The 24,089-nt window shown below is 36.3% G+C and overlaps 1 protein-coding gene across 2 annotated transcripts in view; it reads right to left on the bottom strand.

Annotated features, from left to right (window-relative positions):
* Positions 1-369: 369 nt before the first annotated feature.
* The window catches only part of cald1b (caldesmon 1b), a 42,288-nt gene continuing 18,568 nt past the window's right edge, over positions 370-24,089 (bottom strand). The window contains exons 3-17 of one of the 2 annotated variants that reach the window (XM_067378983.1): positions 13,363-13,482; positions 12,554-12,992; positions 12,387-12,431; positions 11,735-12,295; positions 11,192-11,233; positions 11,002-11,075; positions 10,642-10,900; positions 6,931-7,062; positions 6,747-6,790; positions 6,576-6,651; positions 6,361-6,501; positions 6,136-6,258; positions 3,844-3,912; positions 3,290-3,323; positions 370-2,306 (exon numbers count right to left, since the gene is read on the bottom strand). In XM_067378983.1, coding sequence (XP_067235084.1) covers positions 2,293-2,306; positions 3,290-3,323; positions 3,844-3,912; positions 6,136-6,258; positions 6,361-6,501; positions 6,576-6,651; positions 6,747-6,790; positions 6,931-7,062; positions 10,642-10,900; positions 11,002-11,075; positions 11,192-11,233; positions 11,735-12,295; positions 12,387-12,431; positions 12,554-12,992; positions 13,363-13,482 — 2,173 coding nt within the window. In that variant the 3' untranslated portion in view covers positions 370-2,292. The remainder of the gene's footprint in view (positions 2,307-3,289; positions 3,324-3,843; positions 3,913-6,135; positions 6,259-6,360; positions 6,502-6,575; positions 6,652-6,746; positions 6,791-6,930; positions 7,063-10,641; positions 10,901-11,001; positions 11,076-11,191; positions 11,234-11,734; positions 12,296-12,386; positions 12,432-12,553; positions 12,993-13,362; positions 13,483-24,089) is intronic. The other variant, XM_067378984.1, reaches the window with a different exon arrangement.

Genomic DNA, 24,089 nt, shown 5'->3' with positions numbered 1-24,089 from the left:
GGGTTTGCGAGAATGTACTGAATATACTGATTTATCTTGAAACTCTTACCTGGGTAGTTTTCCGATCTCAGTGATGGAGCAGCTCTGTTTTAGAGTGCGTTAGAGCGCCGGGCCTCAGTCTCAAGGCTAACATACTAACACACCACGTGACCATAATGTCCTCTGATTGGCTTTTGCTGAAAGCCTTCGTCTATTGTTAGACTGTCAGATGCATTTCATTGAAGTTCTAAAACCAAACATTCTCTTTGACCTGCTCATGGTCGGCCACCCCGTGAAAACCAATCCATTCAGAGAAAGAAGTAGATGGCTTGTGTCGAATGACAATGAGTGTGGTACAGAAAACACACAGAGGCAATGAGTGCATGTATCGTTACTTTACTGTGAAAGCTTGCTTGATAATACAATAATTGTACAGTTGTTGCGATCATCACTGACCGTTGGAACTGTTAGGAAATGTTTTATTGGTATTTTGAAAGAGTTGAGCTATATTACTACCAAAATACTTCATCTGTAAGATTTTTATTAATGTCTTATCAGATGTGTAGTGTTCATAGCATGACTTTGAGACTCCAAGTGCAAAGCATATGAATAAAATTCATACAGGCAAAAGCATCATCAGTGAAGCACAATCAATCATCTAAACCACAACATGTTACAAAGCATTATATCATGAGTGTAAATTCAACAGGTGATCTGAAACTCCAGAGGGAAGATGGGAAGCTCTAAAGATTTTTCTAAAGTATTTTTTTTTTTTTTAAATTATTAAAAGCTAAATGCACCAAAAGGTGCGGTCACATTTACTGCTGTTTAATAGGAATCCATGCAATGGAGTTTCGAATTTGTTGCATTGCCCAACAGAAAGTTGCATGGTTTGAAATTGACTTCTCTGTGAGCAGTGTTGGGGGTAACGCATTACAAGTAACGCGAGTTACGTAATCAGATTACTTTTTCAAGTAACTAGTAAAGTAACGCATAACTTTTACATTTTCAAAAAAGTAACGCTAGTTACTTTTTCTTATTTACTGATTGACACCTCTCCTGTCCCCATGTTGAGAGGAATCGTGAGTAAGTGCAGAGGCGTTGTGTGGGTATTATAGTTCTGTGAGCACAGCATTCCTCAAAATGAATAAAAGCAGTGAAATGCAAACTTTCATTTTAAACTTTTTATACTTTATGGATTTAATCTCACTTTATTCGATGTCTTTGCTGCTGACCTTTGGTGATCCAATTCAACCATACTAATAAGCAAAAATGACTTTAGTTGAATATCACATTTGTTTCATTTCTGTTTTTTATTGCTGCGCCCTCTACTGTACAGGTGTGGATTTGCATTGTCGGCTTATTCATTTCACTTTTGCTGTGAAAGGGCCTTTAGTTTGACCAAAAATAGAACTTTTATTTTTTGTTCTTTAAAAAAAAACAAAAACACGCAAGCCCAGCTCAGGTGACAAAAAGTAATGCAAAAGTAATGTAATGCATTACTTTCCAAAAAAAGTAACTATGTAACGCAATTTGTTACTTTTTAGGTAGTCTCGGCCTCAGATGTTTTTGAATGAATAATTTATTATATGCATGCCTGTCTGTTATTGTAGTGACATCGACTTTATACTTTCACGTCCCTAAAAATGAACAAACTGCGATTTGTTGTGTTACATGTCAATCCAACGTCTTCTCGGCGGTCCTTGGCCAATGAAGGCTGCGATAGAATCCAGAGCTATGCGAAACTACTTTTTAAGGAGTAACGCAATATTGTAACGCATTACTTTTAAAAGTAACTTTCCCCAACACTGTGTGAGCGGTGCTTCACACGTTGCTACACTATATTGACAATAGAATAATGTGACCGCATCTATTAGTTCTAATAGTAACTGGTTGCTGTAACTGTATTATAATTGTTTATTGTAAATTATTTTCTGATTTAACAAATGTAAAATGTTTACGTTTTTTTTTCAACAGCAGGGAAAAAATTATGCTGAATGCAAATAAAAAATGCAGCTAACCATATAATCATGCATAATTAAGATAGCAAAATAAATAGGCTAATCAATGTTTAAAAGGGAGGTGAAAACACTTTCCACTTAAACACTTGCGTCCAATCAAACTCTGTCAAATGCATCTGCATTGACAGTAATACTAATACTTTAATATGCATTATTGGGCCTGTGTGATTTTAAAGACATTTTTGTTTATTTTTTGTATGATTTTTATTTTGTACTGTGTTACCACTTGTAAAATCCGAGATTTTAAGGAAGCGTCTTCCATTTCAGCTGATCTGGGGTCATTCAGATGTCCTTATTTTCTTGTTCCTGCAAAACATAAGGGAACACGCTGTTAATGTGCTTATGAGTTAGCAAAGAGACAATACAAGAGAGTTACATTTGCCCCACATACGTCATGTGTATAACTCAGCAGGCTTTTTCAACACTTCTTCAAATACACGGAAGCAAATAGACCAGCCATCCGCACCTGTTCCCAGTTAGTGAGTTAACACGTTGGTGCCGTGACCCAGATGAATACACACAAGGTCTGAAATTGTGCTGCAAGTGTGACAAATATCTAGTACATTGTCATCTATGTGACTCTCAAGGACATGTTCAGCTGAAAGACCAGGGAAGATAGCTTCTTTGCTAACTTTTTCCGCTAATATTTCTTTATAATAAAGCAGGATCACTGTCAGAATATGTGCTAGAAGTGGGTGCTAAGGCGGTTAATGTGACATAATGTGATACTTTCATCCCTTCTGTAACTCTAAATATTAAACTGCTTTGCTGTGTGACATCATGGTAATCCAGTGATTCACACCCATGCAGTAACAAAACAGAACAGCTGCGGCAGGGAATGCGACACGTCACGGGCACAATGATACACGGGAGGTGCTGGGTGAAATGAACACGCTGGAATTATGCCTGACACGCCGGCGGTCCACGGAGTACCAATGCAGGAGAACAAGGTCGGGTCTTTAAATATAGGGTGGCATGATACGTGAACGAGAGATTTGCGATCGCGCTGACCAGTTAGAGTTATGACTTCAGACATTTGCTGTCACCGCCCCGTCAGTTAAAACACCTCCCACTGCTCCACCCTTTTTAGGGAGCAAATCTACTAGATAATTTTTAAAATGTCTTTTTTGGTCTAGTGAAAGTCAATGGGGACCTCATTTTGATTTTCATTGTATGGACAAAAACAGTTGAAACATTCTTCACAATATCTCAAAGTCATAGAGATTTGAGGGTAAGTGATGACAGAATTTTCATTTTTGGATGAACGATCACTTGTAAAAGTCACTCACCGTTTGTGACGTATTTACTCTTGGCTGCAAACACCTGGGACAAAAAGCAATACAAGAGTGTGATTTGAAAAAGTCTTGTATTAGGTATTTTAAACCTATTTTACATTTTCATATGAATCTATACAATGTGAAACATATGAAAATGTGCTATTTTTAGACAAAAATTAATTAACCCCAGCCCTAAACATAAACATTCCTGGGCCATAAGCAGTATGTACAAAAATGTACAAATGAGATTGTACTATTTCGCCACTATTTCGCCAAAATGGTTACAAAATGGGATTGTTTTGGTATTTTTGGTACTATTAAATGAGCAATTGTTATTAACATTGGGGTAAATTAAACATGAGAACAGAAAATAAGCACACATACTCGCACACATGTTAATCTGACAGAATATTTTAGTCATAACAACTGAGAAGCGGATGATGGGATACAGGTGTGCTGATGGACCATTGTACATCAAACCATTGTCATATGTAGTATAAAATGAACCACTGAGATGAGTCTTTTTGGAATCTCTTTGGTCTTTTATTTCAACCCACTTAGCTCACCTTGGTAGGTGTGGAGCCCTTTGTTTCCCATGGGCCACGTGGTTTAGTGACATCAGCTGGCTTCTGGTCCTGTCAAAACACAAAATTACAAACCATCCTCTATTAGATTTGCATATTGGTTGTTAATGGATTTAAAAAAAAAATATGTTTCCTGTATTAAAATGTACCTTTCTAGAGGGGGATTGAATAGAAGCAGAGGAAAAACAGCAGACAGCAGTGTGACAGAAAAGGGAAAAGGAGAAGAAAAGGCCACTGCTAGAGGAGTGGGAATGAGATAGAGATAAAAATCAGTAAATATAGCACAATAGTATTTAAAAAATACTGAGGTTGTTGATAAAACCATATAGAATGATTACCATTTTACCATGTACTACTGTATTTACATGGTACTTTGATGAGTACAATGGTGGTACATACTCAAAATGGCCAAGGTACATCCTGTGGTACCCAACTTATTAATGAAATGTAGAACTATATTTTGTCTATATTAAGTACGATTTATTTTACCGCACACTTAAACACAGCAAAATTGAACAAAGTGGATCCGAAGAGTCCAAGAGATTTATGGAGTGGAACAAGTAAATTATACTTCAATTGAATACTTTTGTGGTAAGATGGAGCCCAGTTTCAAGTATGTTAAATAACAATAATGACCAATGTGCTTACAATCATATACATATCTACAATTCTGGCGTGTTATTGGTTTGTTTTTGTGCTTGAGTTAAGGATTTGCGTTTCTGCTTTAGTTTTCTATTCATTCCCTCTCCCATTTTTTAAATGTCTTCAATTTACGTTTACTGTTTCTTGTATTTGCAGCCGTGTTAACTTTATTCTTTAGAATATGCTGTTTCTAATAAAGAAAATGTTTTTTGTTTTTGTTTTTAAAGAAAGCAAATATTCTATTCTGAAAAAAATGAAAAAATGTGAGTGCTGTAATTCTTAAACCAGAATCAGATGATCAAATGCAATACACTAATGACTCACTAGAGGGCCACCCTGTACCATACAGAATATAAGAGTTTCATTAGGCCTGGTTACAGCTCTGGTTCTCCCTAATGTTCTGTGATCTGCAAGCATAAAAACACATTAAAACTGATACCAGTTTAAATAAAAATTGATTGAACCAAACCTAATTTATCTCATAATTTTAATTTTAAAGAAATGCCCTTTCAGACACAGTCAGTTTTGTATTATAGTATTCATTGCCTATTGTAGACTCTAAACGCATCTATCAAAGTAGGTACAATCTCAGGAGAGAAGATTTGAGACGTTCCATATCTCTTGATTTAGTTCGCAAATCTCTGATATCTCACCAGCTTTTATTTCCACTTTGTCCAACAGGTGGCATTTAACAACCATACATTTTTCACTAATTGAAATAAAGCTGAAATAAAATTTAAAGCTGCAGTCCGCAACTTTTGTGTTAAAAATGTACAAAAATTATATAATGAGAATATACAACATGAATCCATTTTCCAAACCGTGTTTTTGTCTTATCCTGAATCATCATGGTACACTTATAATAAGTGTTTACATTCTGACTATTTCAGACCGGACTGGTAGGACTCGCCGCAGAGTATCACAGTAACTGCGTGACTCGCCATAGACATACATGGAGAAAAGTAGCTCCGGCTAGAATGTTCCTCCGCAAGACGCGTGCAGTTCTGTTTATTAACCGCTAGAGGGCCAGAAATCGCGGACAGCAGCTTTAAATATTACATAAAAAACTTAAACTTAAATAAAAGCTCAAATTTAAATTGTAACTGTAATAAGTTTAAGTTGAAGTACTAAACTTACAAAAACTAAAACTGTTATAAAACTTAATTAAACCTATATAGATTTATTTTAAAAAATAAAATGACAAAAGCACATCATAGACTTACAAAAACTAAAATGAAAAAAAAAAAACTATAATAGTATATAAATAAGACAGACAGACAGATAGATAGACCGATGTAACCCCTTCTGTTCGAACCACCCGCTCTAAGCAGGATTCGAACCCGGGTCCGCCAACATGGGAGTCGGGCCCTCTAACAAGGAGGGTAAAGACTGCAGTCTCTAGCATCAGTTGCTACCACTCTCACATCCGTTACACTCACCCCCTTAAACCGAACTCCCATCCGGGTCACGGCACCAATATAACCACTCCTGTTTGAAACGCCCACTCTAAGAGGGACTCAAACCCGTGTCCACCGGCATGGGAGTCAGTCACTAGAGCACCTCTTGAGATCAGGGGAGTGAGGTTTACGTCGGTTTACATTACACAGATAGATAGACAAAACCAAGACTCACTGTTTTGGGAGGTGGTTTTTCTGGTTCAGGGGCTGGTTTCGGTTGAGTGGGCTTTGGCTCTGGAGTCTTGGTTTTCCAGCTGTTAATGCGACCAGCCACACCGATGTTCAGACCAGCGGTTTCCTGATAGGACAGTTACCAGAAATTTATACTTCTGTTTTCAGACAAAGTAATCCTGCTTTAAAGCATTTTTCATGTACTAAAACAGTTTCTCTCCTCTTGTACCTTGGTGACTGCTGGGGGGCTTGCAGGACTCGTGGTGGGATTGACCACATTCCCCTTCTCCCACATACTCTTGATACTCCGCAGCCCTTCAGCCACAGGTACGTCCACAGGAGATTTGGGTGATCTGGTCACTTCTTTGGTCTGTTGAACAGATAAAGAGTCTCATACTGAGTCATAAACGAGAGATGGCTGCTCTAGTGTTCACTGTTCCTCACCTGAACAGCAGAAGTGTACTGCTCCAGTCTGTTTCCAATCTTGCAAACTAATGGAGTGTGTGATGTCTTCACCGGACTAGTGTAAATAAAAAACAGCATCAACTCAGTACATCCCAGACCCCGGTTTGTGTTCAACGTTTGAGTAACACACACTATAAAATTATTTCTTACCTTTTTAAAGCAGATTTGTTCAGAAATTCTGCTTTCTCACCAATCTGTCAGACAAATTAAACAAATATAGTAGTCTATAAAGTGTATCACACAAAACTGGACTATAGTACCATGTCCATGACCACATGGTAATACTATGGTGCTTTTTGTAAGTGACACTAGAACAGGACAGAAAGTCACTGACTTTTGCAGAAGCGCCCTTTGGAGCGATGAATGGTGCTTTGCTCCCTTCTTTCGACTCCTCTTTCATTTTTTTTTTCTCAGCTGCCTCTGCTCTCCTTCGCTCTATCTCTTCCTTCATCTTCCTCCTCTCTTCCTGTTCATTTTAGCGTAGAGAAGAAGACAAAAAAAAGTGTATGATGGGCCGTTCACACAAAACACTTTTTTGTATTCCAATGCGCTACTTTTACATTGTCAAATGGCCCCTTGAGCCAGGTCGCGAAGGTTGGACCGAATGTTGTTAAATGGGATGGTCTAGCATAGTGAATTTCAACCTTTTTTGAGTAATGGACCCCTGTCGTATTTAGAAACGTCCTCAAGGACCCCAGAATAATGTTGGCTCATTGGTATCATTAATGTCTTTGTGACGACCAAATGCAATCAAGTATAATTTACTACTACGTTAGTTGACTTGTCCAATATTCAATCATGTCGTCAGTTATATTATAAATATATTATCTTCTTTTATGGGAACATGTCAAATGTCAAAATATAGAAATATTCATATTCAGATATTTTATAAGGACCCCCTGGCATTACATCAAGGACCACTAGGGGTCCACGGACCCCTGGTTGAGAAAGACTCTAGCATATGGACGATTGTTCTTGTCGCTTAGCAGCTGTGACAGCTGCTGTTGATGAGCGGCAGTAACATTTGAACTGGACTTCAACTGTTTGAAAACAAAACAGGGTTCACAACCTGTCTAAATGTATTCACCGTGGTCCATTTATGTACATAATAAAGAGTATAAACTATATAAAATCGCATCTTAGTAATTGGGATGCAGCTGCAGTGATGGAAGGACTTTACCAATTGGTGGTTGGCTCTTGTATTTAGAAGGCGGGACTTATTCCACCATATTGCAAGTTGCACTTTCTCCTGTTCATAGTAATATAAGTGTACCGTCGGTCTTTGTATATCTAAACTCTTTGGTATACTTTGAAAGGCTGTGTGTTCAACTGTGCACGTACACTAAAAACAGAAGTATGCTTTAGTCTGCGTTAGATTTTAATTCTGTCACATTTGATGCATTCCAATTCACATACTATTTTTACCAAGTAGTATGCCAGAATAGGACTAGCATCCCAAATCATTTTTAATTTTTAAATCAAGAATTTGTATATGTGTTTTAGGCTAATATTATCTAGTAGGCTTGTCAAAAAAAATGACTTCGATACCAGGTCGGAACTGAAATATAAAAAATTTGACGATACTAGCATTTTGAGCACTGTTGAGCGGATTCGTAAACTTCTCTGATTGGCCATTATGTTCACGAGCTCAACAGATATTTCTGTGATTTATCTACAATGATCAATGCTTCAAAAACATGTTGTAAATAGACATCAATGACACTGTGTGACGAACAGGGCGGATGAGAGCTGTGAGGGAACGGTGTGAGGCCGGTGACGCGAATGATAATGAGCGTCAGCTGCGTGTTGCACCGGTCTCGAATCTCTTACAGAGGAGCATAAAAGGAGAGGGACGACAGTGAAGGATGAGAGAGGACCAGGCCTGGATTTTATGTTATGTTTTATTATGTTTGTGTGGCCGGCAGACGTCCGTGAGGGTCTGCTGGCATTTACTTTAGTTTTGTATTTGTTTATGTTATATATTAAAGTTATGTTCCCGCCTCATTCTTCCCGTATCTACAAACATTACTACAGACGCTTACTCAGATACACATGGGAGCATTTGAAAGCAGGCATCTATCAGTGGATCCCTAATACAAACCCGATTCCAAAAAAGTTGGGACACTGTACAAATTGTGAATAAAAACAGAATGCAATGATGTGGAAGTTTCAAATTTCAATATTTTATTCAGAATACAACATAGATGACATATCAAATGTTTAAACAAAAAATAAGTTGAAAAATAAGTTGATTTTAAATTTCATGGCATCAACACATCTCAAAAAAGTTGGGACAAGGCCATGTTTACCACTGTGTGGCATCCCCTCTTCTTTTTATAACAGTCTGCAAACATCTGGGGACTGAGGGGACAAGTTGCTCAAGTTTAGGAATAGGAATGTTGTCCCATTCTTGTCTAATGCAGGCTTCTAGTTGCTCAACTGTCTTAGGTCTTCTTTGTCGCATCTTCCTCTTTATGATGCACCAAATGTTTTCTATGGGTGAAAGATCTGGACTGCAGGCTGGCCATTTCAGTACCTGGATCCTTCTTCTACGCAGTCATGATGTTGTAATTGATGCAGTATGTGGTCTGGCATTGTCATGTTGGAAAATGCAAGGTCTTCCCTGAAAGAGATGACGTCTGGATGGGAGCATATGTTGTTCTAGAACTTGGATATACCTTTCAGCATTGATGGTGCCTTTCCAGATGTGTAAGCTGTCCATGCCACACGCACTCATGCAACCCCATACCATCAGAGATGCAGGCTTCTGAACTGAACGCTGATAACAACTTGGGTTGTCCTTGTCCTCTTTAGTCCGGATGACATGGCGTCCCAGTTTTCCAAAAAGAACTTCAAATTTTGATTCGTCTGACCACAGAACAGTTTTCCACTTTGCCACAGTCCATTTTAAATGAGCCTTGGCCCAGAGAAAATGCCTGCGCTTCTGGATCATGTTTAGATACGGCTTCTTTTTTGACCTATAGAGTTTTAGCCTGCAACGGCGATTGGCACGGTGGATTTTATTCACCGACAATGTTTTCTGGAAGTATTCCTGAGCCCATGTTGTGATTTCCATTACAGTAGCATTCCTGTATGTGATGCAGTGCCGTCTAAGGGCCCGAAGATCACGGGCATCCAGTATGGTTTTCCGGCCTTGACTCTTAAGCACAGAGATTGTTCCAGATTCTCTGAATCTTTGGATGATATTATGCACTGTAGATGATGATATCTTCAAACTCTTTGCAATTTTTCTCTGAGAAACTCCTTTCTGATATTGCTCCACTATTTTTCGCCACAGCATTAGGAGAATTGGTGATCCTCTGCCCATCTTGACTTCTGAGAGACACTACCACTCTGAGAGGCTCTTTTTATACCCAATCATGTTGCCAATTGACCTAATAAGTTGCAAATTGGTCCTCCAGCTGTTCCTTGTATGTACATTAAACTTTTTCGGCCTCTTATTGCTACCTGTCCCAACTTTTTTGGAATGTGTAACTCTCATGAAATCCAAAATGAGCCAGTATTTAGCATGAAATTTCAAAATGTCTCACTTTCAACATTTGATATGTTATCTATATTCTATTGTGAATAAAATATAAGTTTATGAGATTTGTAAATTATTGCATTCCTTTTTTATTCACAATTTGTACAGTGCCCCAACTTTTTTGGAATTGGGTTTGTATATCCGCTGATAGACGGATGCTTTCAAATGCTCCTGTGTGTATCTGTGTAAGTGCTTGGTGAATGTTTTTGAAGCGTTGATCATTGTAGCGAATCACAGACGTATCTGTTAAGCATGTGAACACAATGGCCAATCAGAGGTCATTAAGAATCCGCTCAACAGCACTCAAAATGCTAGGGGGAAATGCTGGTATCAACACATTTTTAAAATTTCAGTACCGGTACCTAAGTCGGTACTTTTGACAACCCTATTATCAAGTATTTTGAACATATACTTAAAAGCACATACTTTCCCACCAGCAGAGCAGTACTGTAAGTAGAATTAGCACGCAAATTAAAGTCATACTTGTATCTTTTTTTTTACCTCCTCTTTGGCTTTCTTTTCTGCCAGCTGCTGTTTCTTCTGCTTCTCCTCCTCCTCCAGAATCTTCTTCCTCTCCTCCCTCTTCTTCTTCAGCTCCTCCAGCTCGGCCTCGGCCATTTGCTGCTTCTGCTTCATCTTCTCCAGCACCTCGCTGTCAGTCTCGTTCCGCCGGCGCTTCAGCTCCTGCAGCTTGCGTTCTGCCTCCAGCTTGGCGATGGGATCCTGCTTCTCTGTTTCAGGAGAACGCAAGCTTGATGGACTAAAATGTGAAGAAAAAATAGCTTTATACTCATTGTGGCTCTCCAAAAACAAAAGTGCAAATAGAATCAGTTGTGAAATGACAAATTCATCTCTCTGTGCCTTAGTGTCTTCTCTGGTTTCTTGGCTTTGGCGGTGCTATCAGCTACATCTTGTGGTTTTGTCGACACTTTCAGCTTTGAATGGAGAAAAAATGAATGAGATTTATTATTTTATTCTCAGGTTGAGCTGCCCTTCTGTCAAACACAAACTTTCTGGTAGAGCTGTGATGCTATTTGCACCATTAACTTACTTTGTCACGTAACAAGGAAGGTTTCGTCTTTTCCTCCACAACCTAAAGAGACAAAAACAGGCTTTTAATTTCTGTTATTAGATTTAACAAGTGATTTTTTTCTAACATAGCATTCAGTGGGTATTGCATGGAGAATTGACCACACTGCATGCAAAAACAGAGCAACACTAGGCAGTTTTGACACAAATATTGCATTTTCAGAATTGCATATACATGTATAAAGCAAAGTAACGTGATCGTAAATGGGTTAATCTTATGAAAACATGTCCAGGTGACATTTCACCACAAAATCAATTGGAAAAATAAATAATTATATTATGCATGAAAAAAAAATAAAAATAAAAAAAGGTTTTTTTAAAATTTTCACATTATGTTAATGAGAATGAAAAATCCTTTATAGGGTGAAATGACCTGGACATGTTCTTCACAGGTTTCATGAGATTCACGCTGTGTCCATCCAGTCAAACCGAAAAGCGCATTAAAAGCGTGAGCTGTGCATACGTCTGCGATTTCTATGCATCACTCAGGGTAAGAGGTGAATACCTCTTTCTTTGATTTGACTTTTTCTTCAAGTTTGGCCTTCGCTTCTTCAGCCTCTTTCTTCCATTTAGGCTTTTCCTCAACCTCTTTCTTTGGAGTCACAGGTTTCTCCTCAACCTTCTTCTTTTGAGTTGATGGTTTTTCTTCAACCTCCTTCTTCAGTTGTGGTTTCTCCTCTTCTTTCTTGGGGGTTTTGGCCTTCACCTCAACTTCCCTAAATGATATTTTGGGCGTTTCTTCAACAGCTACATGGGGTTTCTCTTGCTCTTTCATAGGTTTTTCAGCCTCCTTCTTCTCTGGAGCTTCATCTTGTATTTGAACCTTCACCTCCACAAGTTTTTCTTCAGGTTCCTTTACATGTTCTTCTTTCTCCACCTGTTCTTCCTTCTCAATCTGTGGTGTAGCTGGCTCCACTAAGACTTCCACCTCTATTTTATCCTCTTTTGCTGGTTCTTTTGTTAATATCAGACTTTCAGCTTCTACCTTTTTATTTTCTAAATCTGCACTTGCTAAATCTGCATTTGTTTGTTCTTTAGTCTCTATATTTTCACTGACAGATTCTTCCTAGAATATAGAAATAATTTCAGACAAATAAATCAATTCAAAAGCCAATCCACCAATTTTTTGTTATAAACCGTTGTTAAGAACCTCATACCTCATTTGGTGCCTCTGGTTCTTTGGGTTTCTCCTCCATGGATTCCTGTAACAACGGAAGTGTCAGAATAAACTAATAATGCCGAAACCACATGAAATGCATCACTAATGTACTGAAACTTCATCATAAGATGGAATGACAGCAAAAAAAAATGTTGAGGAAATGACCTGTTCTCTGAGGTAGGACCTCTGTGGTCTTTCTTCCTCTTCTGGTTTGTCTATCTTCTCAGAAGATTCTTTGGGTTCGTCTGCTGCTGTGAATGACATCGGATCCTCCTTTACTGTGATTGTCTCCTCATACTCCACATTGCTTTCTTCTGTCTTTTCCTCCTCTTTCATCTCTTCCTTTTCCTTCCAGGAATTGGTTTCTGTTGAAGGAACCTCATTTTGGGAGGACTCTTGTTTGTCGTTTCTATGACTTGGCTCGTCCTCTGTGGCGGCGGTGACAGTTTCATCAGTGATGGTGGGATCAATTTCCTTCTGTCTCTCCAAAGCTTCCTTCATCCTTTTCTGTCTCCGCTCCTCTCTCTTGGCGATCCTTTCCAAGAGAGTCTGTTCATCATCCTCATTTGGTGCAGAACTGGTGATCAATGAGGACGTCTCTGTACTGAAAACAACAACATTAACCATTAAGTAAATTGTGGCCTTTGTTCTATCATTTTTAGATATTAATAATTCCCACGACTCATTCATTAATTCTCTTGTTTTAGTAAATCATGGCCATGTTGTACTAATTCATTCTCTGGTTTTGATTTAACTAAAATAAGGAAACAAATTATTACAATGTGGTCACGTTTTAGTAAAACAAAGGAACAAATTCTTAATTTGTAGCCACGTTTAACTAAAATGAGGGAATGATTTGTGGCCACAATATTTATATATATATTTCCCGCTTACCATGTGCAGGGCTCCGTAATACGACAGCTTTTTTTTTTTTATTACAAAATGCATGAAAAACTGGTTTTGGATGGATCTACCTGTTCGTTTCTGTTGTAGTACTACTTGACTCATCATTCTCCATATTGCGCAGGCGTTCCTGACGGGCTCGTCTCCGACGCTCCCGGGCCACTTCCTCATCATCATCATGAGAGTTCATCCTGTAGAAGCGGTGGGACACGGACATGTAAGTTATGACTCTCATTCTTCAGTATGAATGCAGACAGACAATAGTGACAGATGCATTGCTTCTTGGCTCTGCACTGAAAGAGCATGTGGGAAATAAACGTCACCCCAAAGAGTCGATAATGATTATACAACCAAATGTGAGCTTGAATCTACAGGGAGTCTACTAAATAATATGATCAGATTTTTAAAGTAAAAGAATAGAAATTCTTTTTTGAGTCATATGTGGATAAATAGCACAGAAAATCTAGTTAAAAAGTATTACTATTATTTAAATGTAATCATTTTATTAATTAATATACATTAAAATGTATTATTTAAATTTGTTGTTATTAAACATTGGCCATGCTTAGTGTGGTTGTTTATAATATTTTATATTACTGAAAAAAAAATTAAATATTTTTTAAAGTAAAAAGTATAAATTAGCATATAATTTAAGGTGAAAATCTATATTATCTTCAACAAGACAATATATGTGCTTTTACAATAAATTACTGTTACAAATTTTGTAAATACAAAATAAGAGTCATTTTGTAATTTATTATAAAAATAAAATAAAATAAATTAATAAATAAATAAAACTAGTAAAATATCCCTGTTTTACCATGGAAAAGCCACTTGTAACTTTTAATTCATGGCCTTCATCCTCTAAATGTGCTTCAAAATACAATATTTATTATATTCATGTACAGCAGTGGTTCCCAAACTTTTTAGCTTGGAGTACCCCCTGAAGGGATTACCATCCTTCTGCGTACCCCCAGGGGCATAAATCGCGGGAGGGACGGGAGGGACATGACCCCCCCTATCTAAGTGCCCCAAAAAATATAATTAAAAACCACTCTAAGTATTGTAAATAAATGATATATCCTTAAAATAATTGTGTAAGAAGTAAAGCAATACAAACGCAAACAGGCGTTTTAAGTTTAGAAACATTTTGAGTCACCTCTCCCTTGCCTCACAGTGGTTTGGTCCACCGCGCACGTCACACTCGTGCGTGTAGAAATCAGAAATCTGGCGGCGCCGGCGGGAGAGAAGACAGACGTTAGTTGAGAGGAGCTCTAGTAAGTCGGCTGTTTAGGCTATTTTATTCAAAAACATCGGATGAAGTGGTTATTTTTGCTTTAATGCTGCCGACGCTGAGTAATTAGTCATAACAAAAAAAAAGCAAGATGATAACATGATTTTTTTTCCGTGAGTCCGCTATTTTAGCAATTATAATGTTACCTAGCGTGTTTGGTAGCTTGTTTACAATTGCTTGTTGGATACTATGTCACCCACACCAACAACAATTAACAGGTTTCAGGCTTTCGAGGAGTGCACATGTGTATGCAAAGCCTACAAAATCTTATCAACTGACAAACTAAAAATAAGTCGACAGAGCCCTCTGCTATGAACACTAAAATGCAGATCAAAATCATTCTAGATGTTGGCAGTGTGCAAAGCTACATCTGATAACAAAGTCTTTCTGTAGGCCTAAAGGAGAGCATATCAATACAAAATACAGGGTATTGATATTTACCCCAAGGGCATTTTTTCCCCTAATCTTATTACATGCTTCATCTTTTATTTATTTCTTTTTTTTTTACATTTGATCAATAAATTCAATAAGAAAAATAAAGCAGGACTGTTATGAATCAAATTAAATAATTTACACTGAAAAATTACAACTGCATTAAATAATGTTATGATATTCTTTAAATATTTTTGAATATACAAATAAGAAATGTTGGGAAAATTTAAACATGAAACTGAACTGGCAGTAGGTGGTGGCAAGTGACTGTCCTAGTCATTCATTCAAACGACTGATTCATTCAAGAATGAGGCAGGTGTTTTGGAATAGGCTATTACTGATTCTTGACTCAACCGATTCGTTCAAAACGCTGAATCATTCATTAATAAAATATTTATTATTAAATATTTATATTATCCATTATCAATCGCCACTTACACTAAATGTAATAGAATCATGCTTGCGTTTTGGTGATTCCCTAACTATTTTTGTTATTGTTGTTTTAATCAGGACAAGTAAAGCTCTCTTTCTCTTGGCCCTTCAAGAAATTAAGCGTTAATGTCGAGCCTCGGACAGCCCCGGCCCAATTTAACCCCTGCATATATCCTTTATAAGTAAAATTTTGGCTGTATTATTTGTGTCCCCTTCAAAAATTGCTCTTGAGAAATGTTATGTTTATTGTCTTCCCCTACTGTCCGATGAAATTTACGCCCCTGCGTACCCCCTCTCTTCCACTTCGACTGCAGTCACACCTTTACCATTAAGGGACAATATTTGCCCCCAAAATTGATTTTCCAGTACATTTTTTTACCTTTATGAATAACTTTATAAAATAAATAATGTTTTAAATAAAAAAAAAATGTTCAATAGAGAAATGTGCAATGATGGTAAAACGAAGTAAAACTTTTAAATATTAAACTAAAACCGCCAATAGGTACTGTTTTTATGAGTGAGTCATCGAGTCATTCATTCAGTAAGGAATGGCTGTGAATGAATCATTGAATCATTGACTCTCACGATTCGTTCAAAGCTGCAGAATTGTTTGCGAAACACAGACGTGTGTTGTAGTTCTGCTGTGGTTTTATATCACTGCAAAATAGAGTAAATACTGACAGTACTGTGTTTAAAATGCAGGCTACATTTTATTTTTTGACCTGTTGTATAATAATGTCACGTTTGCAGTCATGTGGATATTTGGGAACAATTGCATTCTTGCTCGCTATCAACATTAAATACAAGAACTCACACAAGGTATGTTTTTGTATCGGAGAAAGTTTGAGTCTTAAATCGAAATTAATCCATTATCTGTGTCTATATTTGTTCTTCATGCGATTAAGTGCTAAATCCCGACTTTTACAAAGGTGCATTATCGAGAACGACAGTAATTTAGCGCGATTTAAGGCAGCAGATTCGGCATGCAATCTATCATATGCATGCTGTTTGTGGATACAGTAATTTTTGACTGCAAATGATGAGGTAATCTGATTAAATGTACTGGATTTACAACATTTTGGCAATTAGAAATAAATGCTTGATTTTAATATTATTTTAAGGTAGAATTAAATGAACTACTCAGCATTTTGTCTGCATTTTCGAGTTTGGGAACCACTGATGTACAGCATTTAAGTGGTATCCATGTTAAATGTCAAAAAACATGGCAATGAAATGCCAATACAAATATGTTTTTGTTGTACAATTTTTAAGACCCTGAGATTCATATAAACAGTTTCTTGCGTTTATTTATGTTTGGTTTACCAGCTTGCTTAAGATACCGGTCAGACCCGAAAACCTCAACTGTAATGAAATCTTTGAGGCATGAGAGTATACAGAGAGGGGTTTGGACTGCAATCTGAGGGGAAAGCTTTGTTAGCATCCTAGCGTCATGGTAAATTAGCCAGATTGTAAACTTAGATGCCAAATATGTTTTTTCCCCTCAGAGTTGCCTCATTGTCGGTCTCAGATGTTGCACCCACAATGCTGGGCTCAAATTCTCCCTCTTGCAGCTGAAGTTGAGTGATTCCAGCCTGGCTTGAGTTTGCCATGGCATGTTGGTGTTTATAAGGCAGTGAGAGCACTTGAAATGACCAATTGATGGAGGATGGGTTTTATTTTTTCCTCTTCACTTCCCTTCCCAATCATTTGCAGATGTTGTAGATGCTAGAGAGAAAGCCATAACAGGGACCGCAATTTTGTTTCTCCTTCTCAAGACCAAAAGCGGAAATCCGAAACAATCCAGCCCTCTCAGGGAGTTCCATTTGAAAAAGGTCATCCAAGAAGACAGTCAGATGGAGTATCTGTGATTTTCTTGGAAGAATACAGTACATCTTCTGTAAGAAGTGTCTCTGGATGAATACAATAGCTTTCAGACCTCCAGTGCTGCAGATGAAATGCAAGGAGAGATGGAGGGAGAAAACTCACACTCCTGACAGATACTGAAATATTATGGCTGAATCTTGGAATAAAAGCAGCAATCAAAACATTCCAAAGTCTGTGGAGTTTCCTTTACCTGCTGCAGAGAGACTCGGCACATTGTATTGACAACCCTTTAAAAGATAACCAGGGCTGTGTTTCCCAACAGCATCATAAACCTAAAGGGATCGTAGTGACTCTTGGTGCAATTGGGTTCTGCAATATACTGGTCAAAAATACATAGCAGTGCTAGTTTAATGTCTCCCATATCACTCTGTGGTCTCTTTCATTTCACATAATATTTCATGTTCATTTATTATTGTCACAATCAGGATTGCCAGGCATTCACAACAAAACCCGCACAATTGCTACTCCAAATTAGCCCAAAACTAGCCCAATCGCATTTCGGGGGGTGGGTTCTGTCTGCCAGTAAAAATCGCTTTCCGGGGGGTAAAATCCACATTTTTGTCGGGGTTCCCCCAATAAAATTAGTATTCCAGGGGCTAAATATCATGTTATATGGGGTCGCTTCAACCCACGGAAATGAAAAACAACACGCGGAAACAGTGTTACAGTAGCCTAATTCTTGGCAGCACTGGTCACAATCACCAGATGGAGAGCCCTTGATAGCCACCAGAGGGCACTCCAAATCAGACTATTGTCATCCCCTCATAAACTACATTTCCCATAATTCTCTGCATGTACTCAACACTCATTGCATTCAGCTGTTGCTCATTAGCCTTGTTAACTCTGCCTATATAAAAAGGGTTAAAGGGTTAGTTCACCCAAAAATGAAAATTCTGTCATTAATTAATCAATTAAATTAAAGACTTTCGTTCATCTTCAGAACCCAAATTAAGATATTTTCCATAAAATCTGATGGCTCAGTGAGGCCTGTGTATTTAAAACAGTTCATGTGACTACAGTAGTTCAACCTTAATGTTACGAAGCGATAACAAAAAAAAAAATGAACAAAATAACGACTTTATTCAACAAGATCTATAGTGGTTCGGAGCGCATATCAAACTGCCAAAGTCACGTGATTTCAGTAAACGAGGCTTCGTTAGGTCATAAGTGTTTCGAAATTTCAATGGTTCACCACTGGGGGGGCGTGACTTTGGCAGTTTGATACACGCTCTGAACCACTGATTCAAAACAAAAGATTCGTAATGCTTCAAAGCTTCATGAAACAGTGTTTTGAAATCGCCCAACACTAGATATTGTTGAATAAAGTCGTTATTTAGTTTTTTTGGCACACAAAATGTATTCTCGTCGCTTCATAACATTAAGGTTGAACCACTGTAGTCACATGAACTGATTTAAATATGTTTTCAGTAGCTTTCTGGGCACCTGAAAGTGTTAATTATCTTGCTGGCAATAGAGGCCTCACTGAGCCATTGGATTTTATCAAATATATCTTAATTTGTGATCTGAAAATGAACAAAGGTCTTACGGGTGTAGAACGACATGACGGTAAGTGATTAATGACAGGATTTTCATTTTTGGGTGAACTAACCCTTTAACTGGGTTTATATAGATAGAGTTAACAAGGCTAATGAGCAACAGCTGAATGCAATGAGTGTTGATGAGTCCAGGCAGAGAATTATGGGAAATTTAACTCATTATTGCGAAGTCTTGTATATGTCACACTGCATTTCTTGAGCATTATTTCTGGTTTTCCATCTCATGGTTTTGATCTTCTGCTTGTCTCCCTGGATTTCCCTGTTTGCCTGTGTCTTGGACTCTGTCATTGTTTGTATTGTTTTCCCAGTGGTTTTGACCCTTGCCTGTTATATGGATTATGAATCTGGAATGCCCCAATAAAAGCTGCGTTTGCATTGTGGCACAAAGTAAATGAAAAATTAATCCTTATAATTCACATTCTGAATACTGTAACTGAATTAGAAGCCACATACCATTTCTTTGACAGTCTAGTTGGTACTTGGATGTTTGAAAATTAAACTGGACAGAATTATGATGGCGGCATTGTTCTGAAGTGGTAATGAAGTAAACAGACACATTCAGAAAATATGCTGACGCATCTGTGAGCTGTTTAATCAAGCACAATGGATTTATTGGTAGTGCCATGATCACGTCCTTTGACATAAATATGCGTGTTCTCTCCGTTGCTGTTTTGAACTGGAAACCATGACAGGCAGCTGGGATTTGGGGGAGTTTAGATTCTTTAGCATCAATAATTTTCATCAAGAATATTTCTTTTCCAGATATGATTCCAATAAAGTTTGTTTTCTCCACTACAAAGCCAGTGGATGTGGTACAAATGCCTTGAGGTTTCTTTCTTGAGACTCATCCATCTCAATAAAGATTTTCTCTGGGTCATTCCAGCACATATGCATCGAACAGTTTCTGAGGCCAGACTGAAATATTACATTGTGCAGCAGAAGTGAAGGATTACACAGAAGAGAAATATACTGCCCTCACTCAGAGTTTAACATGCACACAAAAAAGGAGAAAGTGTCACAATTCATCATTTCTCCAGATGAAAGGCTTTTATTAAGTAAGGCGTGGTGGATTTGGCTTGGGTATCAACTGGATTTGAAAGTGATTTTTAGCAAAGGTTTGATTTCCTTTTTAGACCAGATTGATGAAACTTAAAAGTGATTTTTTTAATATGTGTAATTTTTTGTCAATCTACTTTCTCATAGTTTAATATGCTGTGAACACCAGGTCAAAGACAAATAAGAGAATCTACGATAATAAAAAGGAGAAATCTTTTTGTTTTATATGGTTTTAACCATTTTTTTGATTTTTTTTAGCAAAGGAATGTTTCTAAATATATTTTTCTAGGTAAAAAGTATTTAATAAGTATATAATTAGGGCTGTCAAGCGATTAAAATTTTTTTACACAATGTGCTGATTAATCAAATTAATCGCACATCAAATTTGTTTTTGAAATTACCCCTTAAAAGATAATTTAAAGTCATTATTGTGTTAAATGAGAAAAGCATCATATAGCATATATATATATAAAATATAATAATAGTAAAATATTATTCTTAAATTTATTTTCAAGACTTTCATTATTTTAATGAGGCATTTTTTTTTATTCATTATGATATCAGCACAGCTGTGATTTTTGATTTTATGCTATCAAAAAATATCCAAATGAATTTTAAGAAATTAAAAACATGCTTATCATAGAAGAAGTGTACGGAAGAGGATTAGGGCCAAGCAATAATAAAAAAATAAAACAATCTCAAGATTAAAGTTGTTAAATTTCGAGAAAAAAGTTGAAATGTTGAGAATAAAATCCTTAAATTACGAGAAAAAACTCGTTAAATTTCAAGAAAAAAGTTTAAATAAATTGTTGAGAATAAAATCTTTAAATTACGAGAAAAAAGTTGAAATAAAATGTTGAGAATAAACTTGTTAAATTATAAGAAAAAAGTCGTTAAATTTCGAGAAAAAAGTCGAGATAAAATGTTGAGAATAAACTCGTTAAATTACGAGAAAAAAGTTGTTAAATTACTAGAACAAATTCATTAAATTATGAGAAAAATGTCATTAAATTACGAGAACAAATTCGTTAAATTATGAGAAAAATGTTGTTAAATTTTGAGAAAAAAGTCGAGATAAAATGTTGAGAATAAACTCATTAAATTATGAGACAAACGTTGTTAAATTACGAGAAAATATTCGTTAAATTATGAGAAAAAAGTCGAGAAAATATTGAGAATAAAGTCATTAAACTATGAGAAAAAAGTCGTTAAATTTCGAGAAAAAAATTGAGATAAAATGTTGAGAATAAACTCATTAAATTATGAGAAAAACGTTAAATTACGAGAAAATATTCGTTAAATTATGAGAAAAAAGTCATTAAATTTCAAGAACAAATTCGTTAAATTACGAATTTGTTCTCATAATTTAACAAATTTGTTCTCGTAATTACTTGTTCTCGTAACGACTTTTTTAATGATTTAATGAGTAATTTAATGAGTTTATTGTCAACATTTTATTTCGACTTTTTTTCTCAAAATTTAACAACTTTAATCTCGAGATGGTTTTATTGTTTTATTATTGCTTGGCTCTAATCCTCTTCCTTTTTTCATGTATTTATAATAAATTAAAATGAATCAATAGGGAGTCTTATCCTTCTTAATCTGAATATTTATCACAAAGACTTTTGTATAAAAAGAAAAAAACTCACTGTTAACATTGTAATCTTCTAGACCCTAAATATTGCAATTGCAGAAAACATGGAAAGTGTAAGACTAACGGTGTATGTTATAATTAGAGCATCTTCCGCAGCCTTGCCAAGGACACCGTCCATTAACCACAATTACACAAACAATACAAAACTGTTCATCTGCATTCCACGCTATGCTAAAATATGATCAAATGTGCTGACAGTCATGTGTAACGCTATGCTGTCATCTGTTCTCTGGAATGAGTATTACCTCTCACAAAGAGCAGTTAAGCATCTGTCATCTCCAGTAGTACACATCTGCGGATCAGTCCTTAAATGGAGCTCTGGACAGTGGGAGTTATAGAGGGATGGAGAAACTGCAGTTCTCAGTCTTTGAGTGGGCCAAGTCATCTTGAACTATAAACACTCTGAACAAACCTGGCCTGCCAAGCCCACAGCGCACATTACCCATTCTAATACAAACTTTTTATGTATTTCAAGAATTAATATGAAGAGAAAAAAGTTTTGCAGGCCTTAAATGACCATTTTAAATATCCATACTTTTCTTATTACACAAGAACGTTGATGTTTAATTTAAGTGGTTCCTGAAATAAAAATTTCCACAGAAGGCTTGTATAAAAACAGACACACATGAATAAATCTAATCTGGTTTAAACAAACCCAATGTAAATACAGAATAATTGACATTTATTGTGTACAAAAGACCAGGAATGCAATAGCATGCTATTTCTCTTTTCTCTTCCTTAGTTATCTGCATTGTATACACTTCAAGCAACATGAAATCATCAACATGTGAAATCTTGCACAGATACAGTAAGTAGGTCAGTTTTAAAAAATTCGCAGGTCACCATTCAGAAATAATTATAAATTTTATTATTAAAAAATAATATTTTTAATATTAAGGCTATTTTATGATTTTTTTTATTTTTTTTTTGCATTGTAAAATTATTTTCTTGTCACATTAAAGGTGCAATATGTAAGAATTTTGCAGTAAAATATCCAAAATTGTTTTGAATAGGCCTCTAGCGGACAGAAAATTCTACATATTGCACCATTAAGCACATCTGGAAGTTTTACTTTTTTTGGATTTGCCATAATTCTTAAAGGTGATTCTCATTGGAAAATTATGGTAACACCTTACAATAAGGTCCCAATAGTAACGTTAATTAATGCATTACCTAACATTAACTTCAATGAGCAATACATTTGTTACAGTATTTATTAATCTTTGTTAATGTTGGTTAATAAAAATACATCTCTTGTTATTTTACGTTAGCTCAGGTCCATTAAAGGGGTCATGAACTGCATTGTTTTATTGTTTTATTATATTTCCTGGGGTGCACCTATAATGTTATGATTTTTACTTCAAAAATTGTCATAATTTAGAAATAAAAGGCATTTTTCCTACCCTGATTTTAGCCCTCTGATTTGAACGTCTGTTTTAAGGGGGCGTGTCTGCTGTGAGACTTCAGTGTCGCTGTGATTGGCTGACATATTTGCATATGAAATAGCTAATATTACATATGGAACAGTGGAACTCTCTCGAAAACTTTTAGCAGGTTTTTACTATTACAGCTCTCAAGGTTAACTAATGGTGAAAAGTGAGGATTATAGCATTACATTTATATCTATGGCATTATATTTAGATTGACTCCCGTTACATGAAAGGTTGCAGTGATCAACATTGTAGCCAATCACAGATGTTGTTGAGAGCATGAAAGCAGTGATCTTGTCATTGCAGCTCGATTTCTGCACACTAACGTATGCTCTAACAGTGCAAACACAATGTAAATAAGAGATTTGTTTATTAAAAAGGGAGTTTTTCCAGAAGTCAGTCACTGATAAATTTGCGCTGTTTGATTGACAGCTCCACCTTTGATCGCTTGCTAAACTTTGAAAATAACAGCAACTAAGATTAATAAATAAGCTTTATAAGTAATTTTTATTGGTTTATGGTGACTAATGCAACCTTATTACCAAAAATTACTATAACAAATTACTATAACAACTTTATTTAAATCAGCATAAATTGGGCAGTACAACAAAGTACCATTATTAAAAAAGAATTGATCATTTAAATAATATATCATTTCTTTTTCATTATAGTAAATGATAATAAGATTTAAAATAATATTTTGCATTACAACAATGATGATTAAAGAAAAATATGCTTTATTTTCTTAAATGTCATTTCTAATTTCTTTATATTATGTTTTTTGGTAAAACTTAGAGGTTTGAACTAACAAGTGCATGTCCCGTCTGCCAGTCAAACCATTCTTTGTATGAAAGAAACCATCACAGTCTTAAAAATGTCTATCCAATGTGCATCTGTCTAAAATCAGATATTATCTGGATTTACTCAACCGACCCATCAACTGTAACAAAGCACCATAAACATAGGGAGACATTTACAAGCACGTCAACCTTTATAAGGAATAGAGAGGCGAGCAGAGGCACTGTTGTTTGGATCATGCAGACACAGGCCTCTCAAACTT

Source organism: Chanodichthys erythropterus, chromosome 24 (genome assembly GCF_024489055.1).
Source record: "Chanodichthys erythropterus isolate Z2021 chromosome 24, ASM2448905v1, whole genome shotgun sequence".
NCBI lineage: Eukaryota > Metazoa > Chordata > Actinopteri > Cypriniformes > Xenocyprididae > Chanodichthys > Chanodichthys erythropterus.
The sequence above is the reverse complement of the archived record's forward strand: the minus strand, read 5'-3'. Positions and strand labels throughout refer to the sequence as shown.